This window comes from Sciurus vulgaris, assembly GCF_902686455.1.
Source record: "Sciurus vulgaris genome assembly, chromosome: 1".
Lineage (NCBI taxonomy): Eukaryota > Metazoa > Chordata > Mammalia > Rodentia > Sciuridae > Sciurus > Sciurus vulgaris.
Window position 1 is genome coordinate 164,903,046 of NC_136461.1, and position 25,411 is coordinate 164,928,456.

Here is a 25,411-nt window from a genome sequence, read left to right on the forward strand (position 1 = left end):
ATGATTTTTTGTGAAGTATATTTTAATATCTTAAAATCTTTTATCATCTTTTTCATTAAAAAGCCTTTAGCTTTGAAATTTATGTAAAGACCTTGTCTCAAATAAGAAAGTTCCTATTCTCCATCTTCATTGTTTATCAGGACCTTCAAAAATTATATAATTATTTCTTCCATTGCATTCTTCACTTCCCAATGTTCTTTTCTACTGAAGATCAAGACTTAGTGAATTTTATCTTTCTTATAATATATTATTTGTAACAGAGAAAGGGAAAAAGTATGGTTAATGTGAAAGCCAGACTAAATAATCTAACAAAAAGAATTCTGATTAAGGAGATTCTCAGCCACATTTAAAAGCACAAAAGATGAGTGTCCAAGGTAAAGTAAAAGGAGCACATAGAAGCAAGCTCAGGAATGCATTTTCTCTGGCACCTCATTCAATAAAAGCCCCTGGTTGTTTGCAAATTATGGTTCAGATGTAAATTGAGACCACATACCATAATTTTTTAAGCAATTTTCACTATAGCACAAAAATAAACTTTATTTTGTCATAGTAATGTTTTGTTATCCTGGTGAATGTGCAACTGGAATACCATTTTTGCTTTTTAGATGGTAGGTAGAAAGCAAGTACAGCAATGGCAAGTAGAGAAGGTGAGATTTGGGATCCTTACTGTTCGATTGTCATTTGATTCAAGGCCCTAAAACTTTGTACTGATTCTGCTGATATTATGTGAATGACAGTAATCTTTGGAGACTTCCTGTCTTCAAAATATTAATAATCGTAACCAACATAGATGGATCACATGTCAGATATTATTCTGAAGGTTTTACTTAAAATAACTCATTTAACTTTCTCAGTACACCCCTCAGAGGTAAATTAGCCCCAGTTTAGAGTTGTGTATTCTGGGGAACAGAGAAATTAAATAACTTCCTAAAGGTCACACAAATAATAAAGCAGTAGAATTGGAATAAAAATTTAATCTAGGCTCCAGAATTCACATTTTCTTTCTCTCTCCCTCTCTCCTTCTCTCCCTCCCCCATATATGTAATTTTTATTAGTTCATTTTAATTGTACTTAATATTAAGGTTCATTTTGACATAACTATATAAGCATGGAATATAATCTGCTCTAAATCAGTCCCCATTACTTTCCCTTTTCCTCTCCTCCTGCCTCTCCCTGATCCCTGACCTCTACTCTACTGATCTTTCTTCTACTTGTTTTTAATTAATGCCTTGTCAGTATACATCAAGGTGAGATTCACTGTGGTGTATTCATATAAGTACCTAGGAAACTTAGGTCAGAAAAGGGACCATTCATCCCTTTTCCCTTCCCCTCAATTCCATTCTTCTACTCTACTGATTTCTATTTTTCATGGAACTCCATATCCCACTTTTCTCCCCTTCCCCCTTTTCCCTCTTATTTTGATCTATAGCTTCCACATATCAGAGAAAACATTCAGCCTTTAACTTTCTGGGTCTGGCTTAGTTCACTTAGCAAGATGATCTCAATTTCCATCCATTTACTGGCAGATACCATAATTTCATGCTTCTTTATGGCTGAGCAGCACTCCATTGTGTATATAGTCCACATTTTCTCTATTCATTTGTCTGTCCATAGGCACCTTGGTTGTTTGCATAGCTTAGCTATTGTGAATTGTGCTGCTATAAACATTGATGTGGCGGCATCCATATAGTAAGTTGATTTTAGATATTTTGGTCCAGGCACAGTAGTATATGCCTGTAATCCCAGTGACTTGGGAGGCTGAGGCAGGAGGATCATGAATTCAAAGCCAGCCTCAGCAATTTAGTAAGTCCTAGGCAACTCAGCCAGATACTTTCTCTAAATAAAATATAAAAAAGGGCTGGGGATGTGGCTCAGTGGTTAAGTGCCTTTGGGTTCAATCCCCAGTACCAAAAGAAAAAAAAGAAAGAAAAGTTTTGGATATATACTGAAGAATAGGATAACTGAGTCATATATATGGTGGTCCCATTCCCAGTTTTTTGAGGAATCTACATACTGCTTTCCATACGGGTTGCACTGATTTGCAGTCCCATCAACAATGTACAAGTGTACCTTTTCCCCACTAACTTTTATTATTATTTGTATTCTTGAGGATTGCCATTCTGACTGGAATAAGATGAAATCTTGGTGTGGTTTGATTCTCATCTCCGTGATTGCTAGAGATGGTGAACATTTTTTCATATATTTATTGACCATTTGTATTTCTTCCTTTGAGAAATATCTGTTTAGTTATTTTGTTTATTATTTGGGGTTGTATGTGTGTGTGATAAGTTTTTTGAGTTCTTTGTATATTCTGGAATTAATGCCCTGAAGAACAGGTAGCAAAGATCATCTCCCATTCTGTAGGCTCTCACTTCACATTCCTGTTTGCTTTGCTGTGCAGAAGCTTTTTAATTTGACACTGTCTCACTTATTGATTCTTGATTTTATTTATTGTGCTTTATTAAGAGTCTTGTTAAGGAAGGCAGTGCCTATGCCAATGTGTTGCAGTGTTGGGCCTACATTTTCTTCTAGCAGTTGCAGAATTTGAGTTCTAATTACTAGGTCTTTGATCCACTTTGAGTTGACGTTTGTGCAGGGTGAGAAAAAGGGGTCAGAATTCCTTCTTCTGCATGTGAATATTCAGTTTTCCTAGCACCATTTGTTAAGAAAGCTATCTTTTCTTCAACCTATGGTTTTGGCACCTTCATCAAGTATCAGATGACTATAACTATGTGCTTCGTCCCTGTGTCTTCTATTCCATTGGTCTTCATGTCTCTTTTGGTGGTGATACCATGCTGGTTACAATAGCTCTGTAGTGTGATTTGAGGTCTGGTATTGTGAGGCCTCCAGCATTACTCTTCTTGCTCATGATTTTTTTGGCTATTCAGGGTTTATTGTTCTTCCAAATGAATTTTTGAACTTCTTTTTCTAGTTCTGTGAAGAATGTCTTGACGTTTTGTTTGATGGGAACTGCACCAAATCTGGAGACACTTTTGGTAATATGGCCATTTTGACAATATTAATTCTGCCTGTCCAAGAACAGAGAAAGACTTTCTATCTTCTGAGGTTTTCTCCCTTTTCTTTCTTCAGTGTTATGTAGTTTTCATCATACAGGTTTTTCATCTCCTTTGTTAGATAAATTCCAAAGGTTTTTTGTTTCTTGTTTTTTGGAATTTCTTTTTTTTTTTTTTTTTTAAGATTATTGTGAATGGGATAGTTTTCCTAATTTCTTTTTTCAGCAAATTTATTATTGGAGTTTAGGGAAGCAGTTGATTTATATCATTGATCCTGTATCCTGATATGTTAGTGAATTTTTTTTATCAGCTCTAGATGTTCTCTGGTTTTTTGGTTTTATTTTATTTATTTATTTGATCTTCTAAATATAAGATAATTTGATCAGCAAAGAGAGATAATTTTACTTCTTCTTCTTTTCCTATTGGGATCCCTTTAACTTCATTCTCTTACCTAATAGCTCTGGCTAGACTTTCAATAACTATACTGAATAGGAGTGGTGAGAGTGAACATCCTTGTCTTGTTCTTGATTTTGAAGAAAATGTTTTTAGTTTTTCAGTATGATATTGACTTTGGATGTGTCCTGTGTTGCCTTTACAGTGTTGAGGTAAATTCCTTCTATCTCTAGTTTCTCTGTTTTAAATGTGTGGTTGCTATATGTTGTGAAATACTTTTTCTTCATCTTTGAGATAAGCATGTGATTTTTGTCCATAACTCTTGATTTGCCTTTGTTGAATCCACCTTGCTTCTCTGGAATGAAACCCACTTGATCATGGTGCACTGTCTTCTTAATGTGGTTTTGAATACTGTTCACCAGTATTTTTTTAAGAATTTTTGCATCTCTGTTCATTAAGGATATTGGCCTGAAGTTTTCTTTTTTTGATATGTCTGGTTTTGGTGTCAGGATGATACTGGCTTCATAGAATGAACCTGACAGTGTTCCCTCTTTTTCTATTTAAAGAAATAATTGGAAAAGGACTAATATTATTTCTTTGTTAAAGGTCTGGTAGAACTCAACTGAGAATCCATCTGGTCCTATAATTTTCTTTGTCAAAAGATTTTTAAGGAGGTTTCAAGATGGCGGCCTAGAGGGTGGCTGCATTTCATGTTGCTCCAGGACTCAGGATTCAAAAGAGGAGATATTGAGACACTTGGGACCAACTCAAAGCAGCCGGGTGAGTCTCTCCCGTTGGGGAGGCATCCCGGATGGGGTGGTCGTCCCGGAATGCAGGGAACTTTGTGAAGTAGAGCTGCCCGGCGAGACACCCCTCCCCCTGCTGGAGCAGTGAACTCGGACAACTGGGAGCGTCGTAGAGGAGGCCGCTCAGCACAGCGCTGGGACTCAGAGCAACCACTGGGGCTCCGGGCGGCTGCCCAGAGGAGGAGCGGCGAAGAGAGCTGTGTGGACTCAGAACACCGGGGCCTGCCCTAAGGAGGAGGAGGAGGAGGAGCACGGCCACTTGGATTCGGAGTGACTATACCAGAGCTACAGGCGGTTGCCAGAGGAAGAGCTGCGTGGCACGCTGTTTGGACTCAAAGCGACCATTCCTGAACACTGGGGGGGGGGCTGCCTGGAGGAGGAGGAGGAGGAGCGCGGTGGGTCGCATGGACTCGCAGTGACTGCGTTGGAGCTCCAGGCGGCTGCTCAGAGGAGGAGGCGAGTGGTGAGTTGTTTGGACTCAAAGCAACCGCTCCTGAACACCAGGGGACTGCCTAGAGGAGGAGCGCAGTGGGTCGCTTGATCTCGAGTGGCCGCACCAGAGCTCCGGGCAGCTACCCAGAGGAGGGGTGCAGCGGGTCCTGTGGACTCAGAGCGACTCAGAGCGACTCACAGTGACTGCTCCTGAACACCCAGGGGGCTACCTGGAGGAGGAGGAGGAACGGGGCGGGTCACTTGGACTTGGAGTGACTGCCCAGGGCTACGGGCAGTTGGTGGGAGGAGGAGGCACGCAGTGAGTTGCTTGGACTCCTAGTGACCGCACCGGAACACCGGGCGGCTGTCTGGAGAAAGAGGCTTGCGGCGGGTCTCTAGGACTCAGAGCGATTGTCCGGGGCTCCAGGTGGCTTCTCAGAGGAGGGGCCGCATAGCCAGATGATTAGGTGCAGAGCAGGGTCCCAGGACCTAGGAGGCTTCTTGGTGGAAGAGCCGCACAGAGACACGCTTACAGGTGGAGCAAAGATTCCAGGACTGCGGGCAGATTCTCTGAGGAGAGGCAGCCTAAGGAGACTCGTCTGCGAAGGGCGAGGCTCCCAGGCCCAAGAGGTAGGTCCGGGCCCCTGGGAACATTGCAGAGGAAGGCAGCCCAGCCCAGGCGGTAGCTGTAGATTGAGGGGAACCTCTAGGAGGGGAACTGACCAGCGAGACCTCCCCACTGGGTGAGTCTTCCCTGCCGGGTGAGGTTTTCCCACAAGGACGGTAAAACCAGAGACACAGGCCCAAACAGGCCTTGCCTCAGCCCGCAGCCTAGTTCCCCTTTGGATGACCGTTGGTCAACAAGTGAAGGTACCTCTGCCCAGTAGCAGGGAATATACCCCACCTGAAGGCCACCACCCCTAGAGAGGCAGCTTCCTTGTGGAGCACTGCATTATCAACTTCCTCCAAGACTTCAGGCTACTGAAGGCTAAGAGAGGATATACTAGAAATCTTCAGGGACATTATAAGTCAATAGAGGAAATCTGCAATATCTCAGCGGTCCACTGATACCTGAACAATATGAGAAAAGGGAAGAAAATGCCCCAAACAAATCTAGATGTTACATCAATAAAACCCAATGACAGCATGGCAGAAGAAATGACAGAAAAGGAGTTCAAAATGTACATAATTAAAATGATCAGGGAAGCAAACGATGAGTTGAAAGAGCAAATGCAGGCACTGAATGATGAGATGAAAGAGCAAACGCAGGCATTGAATGATCACACCAATCGACAGTTAAAAGAGCAAATACAAGATGTAAAATATCATTTCAATAAAGAGTTAGAGATATTGAAAAAAAACCAAACAGAAATCCTTGAAATGAAGGAAACAATAAACCAAATTAAGAACTCCATAGAAAGCATATCCAGTAGGATAGAACACCTGGAAGACAAAACCTCAGACATTGAAGACAAAATATTTAACCTTGAAAACAAAGTTGAACAAACAGAGAAGATGGTAAGAAATCATGAACAGAATCTACAAGAACTATGGGATATCATGAAAAGGCCAAATTTAAGAATTATTGGGATTGAGGAAGGCTTAGAGAAACAGACCAAAGGAATGAACAATCTATTCAATAAAATAATATCAGAAAATTTCCCAAATCTGAAGAATGAAATGGAAAATCAAGTTCAAGAGGCTTATATGACTCCAAATACACAAAATTACAACAGACCCCCCAAGGCACATTATAATGAAAATATCTAACATACAAAATAAAGACAGAATTTTAAAGGCTGTGAGAGAAAAGAACCAAATTACATTCAGGGGGAAACCAATAAGGATATCAGCAGATTTTTCATTCCAGACCCTAAAAGCTAGAAGGGCCTGGAACAACATTTTTCAAGCTCTGAAAGAAAACGGTTGCCAACCAAGAAAGAAAACGGTTGCCAACCAAGAATCTTATACCCAGCAAACCTTACCTTCAATATTGACAATGAAATAAAATCCTTCCATGATAAACAAAAGCTAAAAGAATTTACAAAAAGAAAGCCAGCATTACAGAACATTCTCAGCAAAATATTCCATGAGGAAGAGATGAAAAACAAAGAAGCAAATCAGCAAAGGGAGGAATTACCCTAAAGGAATTGTCAAATAAAGGAGGAACCAAGTCATGTCAAATAAATAAATAAATAAATAAATAAAATTTTAAAAATGAACCAAATGACCGGGAAACCAAATCATATCTCAATAATAACCCTGAATGTTAATGGCCTGAATTCATCAATCAAAACACATAGACTGGCAGATTGGATTAAAAAGAAAGATCCAACAATATGTTGCCTGCAAGAGACTCACCTCATAGAAAAAGATACCCATAGACTAAAGGTGAAAGGATGGGGAAAAACATACCATGCACATGGACTCAGCAAAAAAGCTGGAGTATCCATCCTCATTTCCGATAATGTGGACTTCAAGCCAAAGTTAGTCAAAAGGGATAAAGAAGGACATTTCATACTGCTTAAGGGAAGCATAAATCAGCAAGATATAACAATCATAAACATCTATGCCCCAAACAGTGGCTCATCCATGTATGTCAAACAAATCCTTCTCAATTTCAGAAACCAAATAGACCATAACACAATAATACTAGGTGATTTTAACACGCCTCTCTCACCACTGGACAGATCTTCCAGACAAAAATTGAACAAAGCAACCATAGATCTCAATAACACAATCAATAATTTAGACTTAACGGACATTTATAGAATATACCATCCAACCAAGAGCAAATACACTTTCTTCTCAGCAGCACATGGATCCTTCTCTAAAATAGACCATATATTATGCCACAAAGCTAATGTTAGCAAATACAAAAAGATACACACTACCTTGTATTTTATCAGATCATAATGGATTGAAGTTAGAAATAAATGAAAGAGTAAAAAACAGGAACTATTCCAACACCTGGAGATTAAACAATATGCTATTACATGATGAATGGATAACAGAAGATATTAGGAAGGAAATTTAAAAAGTCTTAGAGGTAAATGAGAACAAAGAAACATCATATCAAAATCTCTGGGACACTATGAAAGCAGTACTTAGAGGAAAATTTATTTCATGGAGCGCATTTAATAAAGGAAGTAAAACTCAACAAATAAACAACCTGACACTACGCTCAAAGCCCTAGAAAAAGAGGAACAGACCAGCACCAAAAGTAGTAGAAGACAGGAAATAGTTAAACTCAGAGCTGAACTCAATGAAATTGAAACAAAAGAAACAATACAAAAAAATTGACAAAATAAATAGTTCGTTCTTTGAAAAAATAAACAAAATTGATAAACCTTTAGCCACACTAACAAAGAGAAGACGAGAGAAAACCCAAATCACTAAAATTCGGAATGAACAAGGAAATATCACAACAGACAGGATTGAAATACAAAACATAATTAGAAGCTATTTTGAAAATCTATACTCCAACAAAACAGAAAACCTCGAAGACATCAACAGGTTTCTAGAGACATATGAATTGCCTAAACTGAACGAGGAGGACATACCCAATTTAAATCGACCAATTTCAAGTACTGAAATAGAAGAAGTCATCAAAAGCCTACCAACAAAGAAAAGTCCGGGACCAGATGGGTTCTCAGCCGAGTTTTACAAAACCTTCAAAGGAGAGCTCATTCCAATACTTCTCAAAGTAGTCCATAAAATAGAAGAGGAGGGAACCCTCCCAAACTCATTCTATGAAGCCAATATCACACTGATACCTGAACCAGACAGAGACTCATCAAGGAAAGAAAATTTCAGACCAATATCCTTAATGAACATTGACGCAAAAATTCTCAACAAAATTTTAGCAAATCGCATACAAAAACATATTAAAAAGATAGTGCACCATGATCAAGTGGGTTTCATCCCAGAGATGCAAGGTTGGTTCAACATCAGGAAATCAATAAATGTAATTCACCATATCAATAGACTTAAAGTCAAGAATCACATGATTATTTCAATAGATGCAGAAAAAGCATTTGATAAAATATAGCACCCCTTCATGCTCAAAACACTAGAAAAAATAGGGATAGTGGGAACATTCCTTAACATTGTAAAGGCCATTTATGCTAAGCCCATGGCTAATATCATTCTAAATGGTGAAAAACTGAAAGCATTCCCCCTAAAAACTGGAACAAGGCAGGGATGCCCTCTTTCACCCCTTCTATTCAATATCGTCCTTAAAACTCTAGCCAGAGCAATTAGACCAAGGAAATTAAAGAGATATGAATAGGAAAAGAAGAACTCAAACTATCCCTATTTGCTGATGATATGATTATATACTTAGAGGAACCAGGAAATTCCACCAGAAAACTTTTAGAACTCTAGGTGAATTCAGTAAAGTAGCGGGATATAAGATCAATGCACATAAATCTAATGCATTTTTATACATAAGTGATGAATCTTTGGAAAGAACAATCAGGAAAACTACCCCATTCACAATAGCCTCGAAAAAAATAAAATACTTGGGAATCAATCTCACAAAAGAGGTGAAAGACCTCTACAATGAGAACTACAGTACACTAAAGAAAGAAATTAAAGAAAACCTTAGAAAATGGAAAGATCTCCCATGTTCTTGGATAGGAAGAATTAATATTGTCAAAATGGCCATACTACCTAAAGTGCTATACAAATTCAATGCAATTCCAATTAAAATCCCAATGACGTACCTTACAGAAATAGAGCAAGCAATTATGAAATTTATCTGGAAGAATAAGAAACCCAGAATAGCTAAAGCAATCCTTAGCAGGAAGAGTGAAATAGGGGGTATCGCAATACCAGATCTTCAACTCTACTACAAAGCAATAGTAACAAAAACGGCATGGTATTGGTACCAAAATAGAAAGGTAGATCAATGGTACAGAATAGAGGACACGGACACAAACCCAAATAAATACAATTTTCTCATACTAGACAAAGGGGCCAAAAATATGCAATGGAGAAAAGATAGCCTCTTCAACAAATGGTGCTGGGAGAATTGGAAATCCATATGCAACAGAATGAAACTAAACCCATATCTCTCACCATGCACGAAACTAAACTCAAAATGGATTAAGGACCTCGGAATCAGACCAGAGACCCTGCATCTTATAGAAGAAAAAGTAGGTCCAGATCTTCAACATGTCGGCTTAGGACCAGACTTCCTCAACAGGACTCCCATAGCACAAGAAATAAAAGCAAGAATCAATAACTGGGATAGATTCAAACTAAAAAGCTTTCTCTCAGCAAAGGAAACTATCAGCAATGCGAAGAAAGAGCCTACAGAGTGGGAGAAAATCTTTGCCAATCATACTTCAGATAGAGCACTAATCTCCAGAATCTATAAAGAACTCAAAAAACTCTACACCAAGAATACAAATAATCCAGTTGACAAATGGTCTAAGGAAATGAATAGACACTTCACAGAAGAAGATCTACAAGCAATCAACAATCATATGGAAAAATGTTCAACATCTCTAGTAATAAGAGAAATGCAAATCAAAACCACCCTAAGATTCCATCTCACCCCAATTAGAATGGCGATTATGAAGAATACAAGCAACAATAGGAGTTGGCGAGGATGTGGGGAGAAAGGTACACCCATACATTCCTGGTGGGGCTGCAAATTAGTGCAGCCACTCTGGAAAGCAGTGTGGAGATTCCTTAGAAAACTTGGAATGGAACCACCATTTGACCCAGCTATCCCACTCCTTGACCTATACCCAAAGGACTTAAAATCAGCATACTACAGAGATACAGCCTCATCAATGTTCATAGCTGCTCAATTCACAATAGCCAGATTGTGGAACCAACCTAGATATCCTTCAATTGATGAATGGATAAAGAAACTGTGGTATATATATACAATGGAATATTACTCAGCCATAAAGAATGATAAAATTATGACATTTGCAGGCAAATGGATGAAATTGGAGAATATCATGCTAAGTGAGATAAGCCAATCTCAAAAAACCAAAGGTCGAATGATATCGCTAATAAGTGGATGAGGACACATAATGGGGGGAGGGAGGGGTTAGTGTTAGGGTTAGAGTTAGGGTTAGGGAGGAGGGCAAGAATGGAGGAAGGAAGGACTGTATAGAGGGAAAAGAGGGGTGGGAGGGGTGGGGGGAAGGGAAAAAAGAACAGAATGAATCAAAGAACATTACCCTATGTAAATTTATGATTACACAAATGGTATGCCTTTACGCCATGTACAAACAGAAACAACGTGTTTCCCATTTGTTTACAATAAAAAAAATCATAAAAAAAATTTTAAAAAAATAAAATAAATAAGGAAAAGAAAAAAAAAAGATTTTTAATAACAACTTCAATTTTATTACTTGATATTATTATCTTCAAGTTCTCTATGACCTCATGGTATAGTTTGGGTAGGTCATATGTCTCTAGGAATTTGTTAAATCTTTGAGATTTCATAACTTGTTGGCATATTAACTTACAAAATAGTTTCCAGTGATCCTCTGGATTTCACTAGTGGTGATATTTCTTTTTCTTCTCTAATTTGTTAATTTGGGTCTTCTCTCTTTTGGTTAGTTTGGCCAAGGTTTATTGATCTTGTTTATTCTTTCAAAGAAAAAACTTTGCTTCATTGATCCTTTGTAATTTTTATTCTCAATTTCATTGCTTTTTTCTCTGATTTTAATTGTTTCCTGTCTTCTTCTGCTTTTTATATGTGTTTGTTCTAGGCCTTGAGGTATATTGGATTATTTATTTGGTATCTTCCTATTTACTTATTTAGGAACTCAATTCTATAAACCTTTCTCTTGTAACTGCCTTCACATTATCCTAGAGATTTTGATATGTTGTATCACTATTCTCATTTGTTTCTAAGATTCTTCTGTTTCTCACCTGATTTCTTCTGCTATACATTCATCATTTAAAAGAGTATTATCTCCAAGTGTTAAGAGCGGTTTCTGTTTTTTATCTTATTTTTGATTTCTAATTTCATTCCATTATGATCTGATAGGATGAAAGGGATTATCTCTATTTTTTTTTTTTTATTTGCTAAGATTTGCTTTGTGCCCCAGAATATGATCTATTTTAGAGAACGTTTCATGTGCTGCTAAGAAGAAAGTGAATTCAGTTGTTGATGGATGAAATATTCTGTAAGTGTTTGCTAGGTCATTTGATTAATAGTATTTTTTTAGTTTTGAAGAATCTTAACTTAGTTTATGTCCGGATGACCTATCTAGTGTTAAGAGGGGTGTATTGAAATCACCCAATATTATTTTATTGTTGTCTATTTTATTCATTATATTGAGAAGAGTTTATTTGATGTATATATAATGCACCATTGTTTTGAGGCATAAATATCTACTGTCATTATATCTTCTTGTTGTATGGTTTCCTTAACTCTATGACATGGCCTTCTTTGTCTCTTCTGATTACTTTTGGCTTGAAGTTCACTGTCTGACACAGGAGTAGCCACCCCTGCTTGCTTTTGGCTACTATTTTCATTGTATATATTTTCCCTTTCTTTTACCTTCAGTCTGTGGATGCCTTATCTGTAAGGTGAGTCTCTTGTAAACAACATATTGTTGGATCTTGTTTTTTAATTCAATCTGACAGTTATGTCTTTTGATTGAAGAGTTTAGGCCATTTACAATTAGTGTTACTATAGAGAGGTGATTTTTATTTCTTGTTAATTTGATTTATTTCTAATGCTTAATTTTAACTTGATTTTCCTATAATTGACTATTCTTCTAATGCAGTTCATTGAGATGCTGACTTTCATTTTTATTTTTCATTTCTTCTGCACAAATATTTCATTTGAATATATTTTGTAATAAAATCTTGGTTATGAATTCTTTTAGTTATCATGGAAAGTTTTTATTTCATCTTAAATTCTGAAGGATGATTTTGTTGGTTATTATAATCATAATTGGCACTCATTTTCTTTCAGGGCTTAGTATGTGTTATTCCAAGCCTTCTTGGTTTGAGGATTTGGTTTGAGAAATTAGTTGGAAACCAGATATGACCTCCTGTTTTTTTTTTTTTTTTTTCCTTGTGCCTTTTAAAATTCTATCCTTATTTGGTTTATTAGCATTTTCTTAATAATGCATCTTGGAGAGGATCTCTTTTGATCTTGCCTATTTGGAGTTCGGTATGTGTCTTGTATTTGGATTTCCATCTCATTCCTAAGATTTAGAAATTTTCCTGATATTATTTAATTGAAATATTGCTCATTCTTTTAATTTGTATTTTGGAAACCTTATCTATTCCAGTGATTCTTATATCTTGATGTTACCCCAGATTTCTTGAATATTCAGTTCATAGTCTTTTTCTCAACCTTTCTTTATTGTTAACTTTATTTTCAAGATTATATACACCTATCTTCAAGGCCTGAAAATCTGTCTTCAAAACGGTCTCATCAATTGGTGATGCTTTGCATTGAATTTTTAATTTGATTTTATTGAGTCTTTTCATTGACAGGACTTCTGTTTGGTTCTTTTTCAGACTCTCTTTATTGAAATGATTCTTCATCTCCTGTATTTTCTTCCTAATTTTACTTCATACATGTTCTTTTAGCTCATTTAACTGTGAACTTTCTTAATTATTTCTCCAACATTTCCTCCACTGTGGTGTCATTGGAATCAGTTACTGAAATGTTATGGGCTGTTTGAAGTGATTTGTTCCCTTGCTTTTTCATACCACTTACATATCTACCCATCTATTAGGATGATTATTGCTTCTACCTTTATATAAGAGACTATTTTGTGCACTTCTTTCTCTTAAGAGTCCCAGGCTGGGAGAATATCCAGGTATTGGTACTTCAGTTCAGTACGTGAACTCTGGTGTTCCTAGTATCAGCACCAATTTGAGAGAAGGCACAGAACCCTGTTTACTACATTCACTTCAAGACAAAGCCATGTGCTACTCAACCTTATGAAAAATGAAAACTTGTTGATATTGTTGTCCACAGTTCCTCTAACCCAGGTATAAGTTCTGGAAAAGGTTGAAAAAATTAGCTGTTAAATAGAGTAAAATTGCTATAACATTATATAGGTACTGAAAGGAGGAAGAGAAAAAAATTTAGCAAAAGAGAGGGAAAAAAGAAATGATAAATACACCAAGGGAAAAAAAAGAAAAAGAAAAAGAAAATGGAGGAGAGAATTTGCATTAGTAGCAGGTAATATAAGAGGAAAAGGAGTAGGTAAGAAGAGCAAGTATAAACCAGAGCTAGTAAGACAAAATATGATTCCAATTAATGCTTTAAAAACATTAGAAGAAATACAGTCAAATGGGTTGAAAGCACAATATGGGCTACATGGGCAACAACTATCAAATCAAAATGAGTGATCAAAGTTGACATTAGAGCTATTTATAGTAAACCATGCCAAGGTAAAGGGCATTCTTATTGAGTCTTGGTTTGGATTTCATCAGGATTTGGGACCTTTAGAAGATGTCCGTGATCTTTGGCTTTGGATCCCTCCAGAGGTGCTGGGGCACAGGAGCCGCTCCACTAGTTGCTGTGGACCTTCCACCCACCGGTTCTTCTTGTCAGCCCAGGGGCCTGAGGCTGGCTGCTCAGAGGGTGCGATGTGTCTGTTGACTCTTTCTGTCATGTGCAGAAACTCAGGATGCAGGGCTCTGGGCCGTCGTTCTGATTGCTATGGGTCACCTTATACCTGCTCCCCTCCACAGGATCCTTCTCACAGCGGCATAGAACCGTGGGTGTCTGGAAGCACAGGTCCTGTGGTTGTGGTTTCTCCTTGGGTAATCTGTGGTGCAGAAGCATCTGCTGTGGCCAATACAACTCACAGGGTCCTGTCCCTATTGTTGGGTAAAGAGACTCAGCCAGCTGCCTAGATTCTAGCTTCTACTGGCCCAGGTTGTGAGCCACAAAACTGCTTCCCTCTGCTGACTAGAATGGGGGCAGCATCTAGCCAGTGTCCAAACACCCACTAGCTGTGGCCATGAGTCAGTCCAGGCACTGTCCCTCTCTGCCTTCTGGCACACAGGCAGCTTCCAGTTGTGATGGGCCTCCCAGAGGCTGTGACTGTGATCTGGACTCCTTACTTTCTTCTGCTTGGGACCAACACTACCTTTCCACTTGAACCTGATCACTCACTTCCCACCACTGGGAGTTACAGGCTCTGCTCTTCCTTTCCGTGCTCCAGTGTTGTATGCTGGGGTAGGCTAGCCCTTCCCCAGGTGGGGCTGCTCTGTCCCATTCGTCTTGATCACAGCAGAGAGGGGGTTTCAGCCGTTTTCAGCTAATAGCAGTCTGTCTACAAGTTCTTTCTAGACAGATTCTTAAGACAATCCACTGCAGAGGTACTCCCTCTGGTTTAAGTCTTTGCCACATGGAGGTGGAAGATGTCATGTTTAATTTCTTCTTGGGTGACTAGTGTGCTGTGAGCTCCACAAAAAGGTTGCCATGTCCTGAACAGCTTTCTGGCTGTGATTTGGGTTAAACTTCTCAGTCTCCCTTGGTGACCCTGCTGCTCCTGTCATGTTTTAATTTGGTCTGCTTTTCTTTCCAGCTGTTGTTAAGGGAGTGGCCTTCCATGCTTTTTCTTTCCCTCTTTCCCTCTGGGTTACCCCTCTTACCTTTCCCACCTTGGTTCAGGTTCAGGGTTGGGGAACTTCGTCATTATTTTCTGCTCTAGTAACTGAACTTCTAGTCTTCAGGTCTTAGACTGTCTAATATTGGGTCTTAGAGCATTTATTCTGTCACCCACCTCTCCACTCAGCTTCACTGTCTCAGTTTTGTATTGTTGAGAGATCAGGGTTGGCTGCCCAGCTGCTCTGCCATCTGGTCCATTTCCTCAGAACCCATATTCTTTTTTTTTTTTTTTTTTTATTCATTGTACACAAATAGAGTACAACTATCTTTTATCTAGTTGTAAACAAAGTAGAGCCACACCATTTGCATAGTCATACATGTACATAGGGTAACAGTGTTTGTCTCGTTATATTATCTTTCCTTCCCCCTGCCCCCCCACCCCTCATTTCTGTCCACACAATCCATCCTTCTTCCATTCTTACCTTCCCCCACCCCCATTATGTATCATCTACCACTTATCAGAGAAATCATTCAGCCTTTAGTTTTTTGGAATTGGCTTATTTCACTTAGCATGATTTTCTCCAACTCCATCCATTTACCTGCAAATGTCATAATTCTATTCTTCTTTATTACTAAATATTCCATTGTGTATATATACCACAATTTCTTTATCCATTCATCTATTGAAGAGCATCTAGGTTGAGAACCCATATTCCTAACCACAAACTATATTGCCTTTCAAAATCAGTCAAGGTTGGAGTTTCACATGTTGGCACCAGGTTTTCTTGGATTTTTTTTTTTTTTTTTTGGTGCTGGGGATTAAACCCAGGGCTTTGTGCCTTGAAGGCATGCACCCTACCAACTGAGCTATACCCCCAGCCCTCTTGGAATTTTTTTTTGTCTTAGATGTGCCTTTTTAATTATTGTAAAGGTATGAAATACTCATGTATTCTATCCCCCTAGTAGGGGTGAGAGGCTACATTTTTTTAATCTCAAATACATCTAAATGATATTAAAACTAGTAAAAATAAGAGTTAATCAAAATATAGATGGTATACTGGATGCAATTCATTCCACCTTGTCAATTTCTTAACTAAACAATATAAAAGTCTAATTTAAATGTCTTTAAAGTTTTTCCATACTTCCTTGTCCACTAAATATCATTTCTTTTTGTATTTTATTTTATAAAAATAAGGAACCTTTTAAATATTTATAGTTACAAGGTATTATGTAACATCTCCACAAGATTAACAATTAAAGTAAAACTGAAAAGGCTATATATAAAATGTATGAGATGTTATTCATTGATAATTCTCCAGGTACCCATTGTCATGGACTTAAATATGCCTATATGCCAGCTGTACTATTTTTACCAAATGTGACACTTTTAGTAGTGAGCATATGTCGTATAATGATAATCTTTACTATTATGGAGATTTCACTTTTTCTAAAACTTGAGGACTTTTAGGGCATTATGAATGAGAACATATAAACCCAAGTTGTGAACAATGCCTAGTAATAATGTATGACATGTGAGTGTACTTGGTAATTCTGAGATATAGATGAATTTAGAAAGCACATGCTATAAAATTACTTGTCATAAAAATTAGTGTTGAGTATACACCCATTCAGAATATAAGGGAAAAACCATTAGTTTCCCTTGTAAATTTTGTGACAGTGTGCTAAACTTCAAAGTCAGTATGTATTACTTCCAGAATTGAGCATAGCACTATGGAATTTAACTCAGTAAGAAACTGGCAGAATGTATAGAAATTAAATATCAGCATATATATGACGTGTGTGATAACTAAATACAGTGACTAAACACAGAGAGAGTCAATTCTTGGGCTTTTTAAAGAGCAAATATTTAAATTCAACTATGTACTCTTTTCTTTTGCAGATTGCAGATTTTGGTTTATCAAAATGGCGTATGATGTCTCTCTCACAATCACGAAGTAGCAAATCTGCTCCAGAAGGAGGGACAATTATCTATATGCCACCTGAAAACTATGAACCTGGACAGAAATCAAGGGCCAGTGTCAAACATGATATATATAGGTACTGCACCTTGTCTAAAACATAAGATTAATCAACCGGAATTTTGAAATTACATTTTAAAGTATGATTTCTTTTATTCTTCTCTCATAATTGTAGTGAAAATAAATTAGAAACTACAGTAGTTAATATTTTTAAAATTAAAGGTGCCTTCCTGTAAGAAACTTTCATATTCTTTAAAAAATGTTAATTTGTCCTATTAATTCGTAATATGCACCAAAGGTTCTTATCATGTAACCTGGGGAGGCAGAGGGAAACTGATTCCTCATAATTTTCCTTTAATTTCTCATCCTATTCAACCTTTCAATCTCTGTTATCTGATCATATTTTTAGAAAAAAAAAATGAGTTATAATTCCACTGGGGATGTTTCTATTTTAAGAATCCCTAATGTTTGCACTTGTGGGGCAAACAAATCATTGTTTGATAAAATCATGTTGTTATGTTTCAGTGCAGAATATTTATAATATCATAATACAGTAATAAGTATAATACATTGTTCTTGATACTGGTTATTTGACCAGAGAAAAGGAAAGTGATAATTTGTAATGCATAGAATTAGGGGTGGGTGCATTCACTTCATGCATAAGTTATACTTGTGTCTTTTAACATAATTGTGCAAAATCAGACATTTACCATGAAATCAGACATTTTATGTCCCCTTAAATAACTTTTTTCTATCTTTAAAAAGTAATTTACCTGGTAAAAATAAAGATGCTTTTTAGCAATTAATGCTATATCTACCCAAAAAAATTATACAGTTAGTTAAATTATGTATCTCTCTTTTCCAAAAAATTTTAATTTTTGTTACTTCTAATTAAATCCAATGCCGGTCAATCCATATTAGTGACTGCATTAAAACACCAAATACAAGTCTTATACATTCACGCTATTGTACGAATAAATGTTCTTTTTATATTCTGTTCCCTGATATTTTTTAGCTGATTTTATATATTATAGTGAGGGAAGGAAACAAAAATATTTACATATTCTTAAAAGCTGGTTTCATTTTGTAAAATGAGATCAATTTAAATCTACTTATTTATTTTGTGAATTATGCCATTATGTTCAATTTTGGTATTCCCTGACAGGGAAAATGAGGAAATATTATTCCTTGATTTGAGTGAGAATTTCCTCAGTAATCTTTATTCTCTCTCTAAGACTGTGTGATAGTACCTAATCAATTCCATGTGTCCATTTTGGATATACACTTAATTTGGTAGTACGGTAAAATTTCTGTAACCTAATTAATCATTGATCCCAATTATAAACTCTGTGCAATCTAAGTGATTTACAACCCAAAGTTTAATTGTAAGCAGAATATTTTCACAATGAAAGAAGATAACTGGGACCAGAATAAAAGGTCAATAAATTAGAGCTACATGAGACAGACATTTTTATGTTCTTCATTTTGTGTAAAAAGTAGAATCATATCATTAGAAAGCATGATTTACCTGAGTGTTCAAGAATGACAATTAATTGTCCTCTAAAAAGGAAACTTTCAACTTTTCTTATAGTAATTTCCTGGATGTTTTCAAATTAAGAATAATTCCCACTGAAAATAACACTTTGAGCATTCAACCTCTTAGTTGCATATGGTGATTCTGTAAGCAGCATTTCAACCACCTTCACTTTAAGAAATCCTATCTGCACAGTCTGTTTTTAAACTGTTGCTGTTTTAGTTTATTATGCAAAGTTCACATATAATCTATAAATGTTTTTATCTTAAACAGCTATGCAGTTATCATGTGGGAAGTGTTATCCAGAAAACAGCCTTTTGAAGGTAATAGTTACTGAGTTCCTTATTCTATCTAACATCAAGTTGGTTGGCCACACTCAAAACTATCTAAAGCTCATCTTATTTTAAATATATTACTCATTTTGTACAAAAAGCACTACAAAAATATAACAGTTTACCAGATAAAAATCCCTATGTACTCCAAAGTATACTGCATTAAAGATCTGTTGTGATTTCACTATATACTGGAGAGTGTACTGGATTAGAGAACAGAAAAACCTAGATTCTAATTCTTGGTCTGACAGTGATTAGCTCATGATCAAGTCTCTTGACTTCTCATTTTTTGTCCTCTAAAAAACTGTTATGGATTACTATCTTCAGGATCCATTCTAGCTATAAAACAGTATAAAATTTAATTAATATTCCTTCTATAAAGACTGGTAAAATTTGAAAAAGTAATGTCTTCTTCATACTCTGATAATTTTGTTTTTATTTTGGGGTTTGTATAGGTCAGCTTGCTGTGTAACAAACAACTTCAAAATCTCAATGGCTTACAAAATAAACATTTATTTCTCATGCACATTAGATACTAGTTGCTATAACTCCTTTCGGCCCTCCTGCATTTCACTCAGCCCTGCTGAGCTCTGCCCAGCTCTACTCTACTCATGTCCCATTGACCAAATCACAAAACAGGGCCAAGACCAGAATTAATAAAGTGAGGAAGTAAACCCCTCCCACAAGAAGTAGACAAGTCTGACATATTCCTTTCACAGAAAGGGGTATGTTGAATCTTTCCTAGAATTTTAAGATTCTTTTCATTCAGTTAGTTTGGGTATTTAATATACTGGAGCATAATATATTTCTACTTAATGACATATATTTGTTTTGACAGAAGTCACAAATCCTTTGCAGATTATGTACAGTGTGTCTCAGGGACATCGACCTGACACTACTGAAGAAAGTTTGCCATTTGATATACCTCATCGAGCAGTCATGACCTCTCTAATAGAAAGTGGGTGGGCACAAAATCCAGATGAAAGACCTTCTTTCTTAAGTGAGTATACAAATCTGAACCCTTTGAATTACAGAAATAACCAATATAGTGTGAATAACATATTCCTTGAAAAATTATGCAAATTATGTGACTATCTCAAAGTTGTATGAATTCTTTTCACCTTTGTCATTCCTAGCACTTATGTATATATATAAGGACTGATTCTAGAGAAGAATTGAGAGTTCATAACATTCTGACAGAAGTAATAGTTCCACTCCTGTATTCAGCAAGTATTTGTTGAACATCTACCATCCAATACTGACTCACTGGAATAAGCACCAAAAACAGAGTAGTAAACAAAATCTAAATTACTAACTTCCCAGGAGCTCACATTTAGTTGAAAAGGCAGAAAACGAACAAGAAATAGATTATAAATTCTTATGAGAAAGTAAGCATGATAGTAGACTTATTTAAGGAAAGTCCTGTATTAGAAGCTGAGATTTGAAGCTTTAAAAAAGCCTTTCATTCAAAAGCTGAAGGAAGAGTGTTCAGTCTGAGAAAACAGCAAGACTCTGAGCCTAAAGGAAGAAAATGTTTCTATATGCAGGAAACAAAGAAAGTCTGTGTAGCTGAACTTTAGTGAGTAAGGAATGGAATACTAGGAGGTGAGAGTAGAGAGGTGATGAAGATGTTGGCTGTCATAGAAGGTTAAATTTTTATTCAAGTGCGATGGAAAGCCATTAAAGTACGTTTTTCAGGGAAGTGTGTTCTAATTTAAGACTAGGTGAAATCACTCTCGCTGCTGTGTGGAAACTGGAGAAAGATAAGAGTAGAAGCAAAGAGACCAGCTAGGAAGTCTTGCATTAATTGTCTAATTAAGATAATGTTTCTGGAGATAGAAAAATTATACAGATGTAAGAGATATTTCAGAGGTACAGTGGTAAAATTCTGATGAAGTACATTTAAATGTGAATGTAGGAGAAAGTCTTCATGATCTGGAGTTAAGCTGAGTTCTTAGTTTTGACATCAGAAAAAGAATTCATAAAAATAATTGGTAATGGGACTTTAAAAAATTGGAAACTTTTCCACTTCAGAAGGCACACTAAATTAGGAAAAGACAAGCTACAGACCAGGAATACATATTGCATATCATTTATCTTGTAAAAGGACTTGTATCTAGAAATAAAGAACTCTGACAATTCAATAATTGGTCAAATAACACAGTTTTAAAATTAGTAGATTTGAATTTCATCAAAGGAATTATACAAATGATTAAAAACATGAAAAGATGATTAACACCATTAGAAAATAAAGATTAAAACTACATTGAGATACTATTTCATGTCTACTTAAATAACTATAATTAAAAAGACAGAAAATAGTGTTAACAGTGACATGAAGAAACAAAACACTCATAGATAGTGGATAGGAATGTAATATGGTGTAGCAATATGGAAAAGGGTTTGGCAGTTTATTAACAATGAAAAATAAGTTTACATTGCAATCCTGCATGCAGTTCCACTCACAGATAGTTACCTAAGAGAAATGAAAACACATTCATACAAAGACTTTTATATGAATGATCATTGCAGCATTATTCAGATTGCCAACAAGTGGAAAGCATCATAATTATTGATACTACTATAATAATATTCAAATTTGTTGCTCAAGGGAGAAACTAGGGCTCCTTGTATAAAATTGAACGTCATTAACAGGTAAACAATTCAGACTAGATCACATAAGTAGAGAATACTGGTAGTAAAGTATAAAGTACCCATATTAGACCTCTGAGGTATTCCAACACTTAGACTGAGTAGGGGAAGAAGAAAAGAGATTGAGAATGAGAGGAAATAGGGTAGTCTCTTGTGTCTCAGAAGCCACAAAAAGAAAAGTTTTGGGGAGGAAATACCAGTCAGCCATGTCTAATATGCCAAGAAACCAAATACAATAAGCAAGAGTTTAGCTGGATGTGGTAGTGGGGGGCTGAGACAGGGGGCTCTCTCTTGAGCCTAAGAAGTCAAGTCCAGGGACAGCCTGGACAACATAGCAAGACCCCATCTCAAAAAAAAAAAAAAAAAAGAAAGATAATATTTTTCCAGCACTGTCATCATTGGCAACCCAAACAAATGTAATTTTAGTGGCAATATGAAAGCAGAAGATCAATGTATATCTAAAAATCAATTAAAGGGAAAGAAATAGGGAAAATTTATACAAGACTTTAACTTATTTTAAAATTGTTCTATTATTGAGTTGTCAGTTGTCAGAGTTCTTTACATATTCTAAGTACAAATCCATTAGCAGATATGTGACGTGCAAATATGTGCTCCCACTCAGTGGCTTACCTTTTTATTTTTTTTCAGTATCTTTCTGCAGTGCACAAACCTTCATGTTTTTGAAGTACAGTTATCAGGTTTTTTATGGATCCTGTTTTTGATGTTATATCTAAGAAATATCCCTACTATGTTTATATTTAGGTGTATGATCCTTTTCAGGATCTAAATTAACAGTTTTTTCATGTGGACATCCATTTCTGCCAGCACTATGGTTAAAAAGACTGCCTTTTCCACCGTTGAATTGACTTAGGCCCCTTGTTTAAAATCAGTTGACCATGATTGTTAACAGTTTATATTCAGACTCTCAGTTCTCTTCCTTTGATTCTTATGTCTAACTCTATGCCAGTAATAAAAATTCTTAACACAAATGTCATTAGTTTGAACTTAGGGCTATATGACTTAAATGTTAACATTTTAATTTAATGATTAGAATCAACCTGAACTCAAATTATCATTTTTTTTTTCTTATTTAGAATGTTTAATAGAGCTTGAGCCAGTTCTGAGAACATTTGAAGAGATAACTTTTCTTGAAGCTGTTATTCAGCTAAAGAAAACAAAGGTAAATTGCCCAATGAAATGCTAGAAATTGGAACTTTAAACAACTATCTATGACTTTAAACAACTATCTATAACTATAAACAACTATCTAAACTTCTGGATTAGTTTAGTTTTTTATCTATATACTTCACATAGATACAGGTTATAGTTTCAGGGTGGGAGAATTCATCAGAGACTTTGAATACTACCTTTTCCTTGTCACCACAGTGTTTTTCCATATTTTTCAGAAATAGCCACCTTCAGATTTAACATGTCCAGAACCTTTGTGTATCAGATGTAAATTTAAAATATGTAATGAAATTCATCTTTGTACAATAAGTATGCCCTGAATATCACTACAGGGATGTGTGTATATGCGTATTTTAACTTACGTTTACCTTCCTTAAGTTTTTAATACCCACAAAGTAATAGATACCTGGGTTCTTGGACTTCTCTTTTTATTCATCATAATTGGGTTTTTCTGAGATTTATTGTCAAGATAAGTTGCAGAATTTTATTATAATTGAGGCACAAAAATATATCTTTAATTGCTTGGGGTTTTTGTTTTGTTTTCATTTTCATTTCAAATATTACTTGTTTCTTAGACAAAAGTAGCAGTAGAAGCTAGTGTGAATTACCTAGGACAGTTGTTTGATCAATCTGGCTCCCGTAGGTCAGAAGAACATAAGGGACCTATTACTGCTGGGTTTTCTGATTATTAAAAATTCAAATAATTTTTGATCATTAAAAATTTGATTATTAATTTTCTGATTATTAAAAATTATTTAAGGATTGGGGCTGTAGCTCAGTGGTAGAGCACTTGCCTAGCATGGTTGAGGCACTAGGTTTGATCCCCAGCACCACATAAAAATAAACAAATAAAATAAAGGTGTTGTGTTCATCTACAACTACAAAAAATTATTTTTAAAAAAAATTGTTTTAAGAAGTAGTTATAGTCCTTTAGGGCAGAGTAAGCATAGTTTCATATTTGTTAGGTCTCACTACAATGCACTTAATATTTGATAATAAAAACCACCAGTTAGTCAAACTCATAGGTCACAGAACAAGCATAGTCTACAATTAACTTCTTATTACTAAATGAGAATGCTTTCCCCTTGTGATTCACTATATCTGTTGATATAACCTTTAGCCTAAAAGGAAGTACACAGAGGAACGACTACTTGTAATCCAACTAAAAATTTGTGGTAGCAGTGTTCATGCCTGAGTTTTGCCAGGAACTTAAAAAGGAACTACTGAGCTCTTTTGACTTTTCACTGACTCCCTCACTTCTGAGTAATCCTTTCCAGAGCACATGCGTTTCTCCACTTAGTACGTACAGACCTCAGAAAATATTCCTTTCTGCCTTACCATTTCAGTTCCTTTTTTAACTCCTTACAACTTTTACTTGTCCTTCCAAACAGAGCTGGATGAAAGGGCCTGTTATCTGTGTTATGAAGGGGAAGAGAACCATTCTAGGTCCTTTTTGTTTCTAAACTGAAGCCCCAGGGTTCTATCTATAAGATTAAGTTTTAAAGAAGTTTTGGATTTTAAAATATATATTTTAGATATTTTAATACCTTTTAATAATAGCATTACTTTCTTCAGTGTTTTTGCATTGCAGTATTGCTTTCACTTGTAGTTTGGGGCTTTTTGTTTTATTTTGGCTTTTCTTTAAACCCTTGTATCACTCTGTGAAGCTACTGGTTTTCACAGATTCAATAACTGAGGTATAGAGAAGTTGTCACTTAACTAACACCTCACATAGCTAGTTAATAGCAAGGCCGGCAGCAATAAGATTTTTCATAAAGAAATTTCTGAAAACAAAGATCACTATTTAGGGTGACTTATGTTTTTTGCGTTATATATATATTTCTTCTACAGTTCTTTGAACCAGCTCCTGTAATTCATGTGTTCACAGATAAATGCTTCCTACATCTTGAATAGTAAAACTGGAACAAAAAAACTATTCCATTTTATTTCTTAGGGAAGTAATTTTACTGCTTCGTAAGGAATTTGAATTATCAACTGGTCAGTTACTCATGCATATTGGGTTTCATTAGCAGAAATGTTTTGTTAAAACACAGAAAACCTTACAATGGAGACAGCAAAAAACTAATTTTAAAGTTTCATATAAAAACGAATTTACAGATGTTTATTGAACTACTGTGTACTAAATATTATGATAGATATGTTTTATACACAGATGAACAGAAATGTTTTACTTCTAATAGAGCAGATAGTCATAACTGAATAATCTAGGACTGGATACAGAACTCACCAGCTTCTAAAGTTCTGCAAAGCTGTTGGCATTATGTTGGTCTGAGGAAGAAAAACAGACATATAGGTTGTTTTCCTGTTGTTCGATTGGTTTTTGCAGTACTAAGTCCTAGGGCACACAGGGGCACTTTATCACTGAGCTACATCCCAGCCCTTTTTAATTTTTTAGTTTGACACAGAATCTTGCTAAGTTGTTGAGGTTCTTGTTAAGTGTCTGAGGCTGGCCTCAAACTTGTAATCCTCCTGCCTCAGCCTCCCAAATTGCTAGGA

The 25,411-nt window shown here is 36.0% G+C and overlaps 1 protein-coding gene across 1 annotated transcript in view; it reads left to right on the plus strand.

The window, feature by feature from the left end:
* RIPK2 (receptor interacting serine/threonine kinase 2) overlaps window positions 1–25,411 on the plus strand; it is a 43,302-nt gene that overhangs the window by 12,244 nt on the left and 5,647 nt on the right. Inside the window, exons 4-7 of the mRNA XM_079143790.1 lie at window positions 17,110–17,267; window positions 18,996–19,045; window positions 19,893–20,054; window positions 22,801–22,886. Coding sequence (XP_078999916.1) covers window positions 17,110–17,267; window positions 18,996–19,045; window positions 19,893–20,054; window positions 22,801–22,886 — 456 coding nt within the window. The remainder of the gene's footprint in view (window positions 1–17,109; window positions 17,268–18,995; window positions 19,046–19,892; window positions 20,055–22,800; window positions 22,887–25,411) is intronic.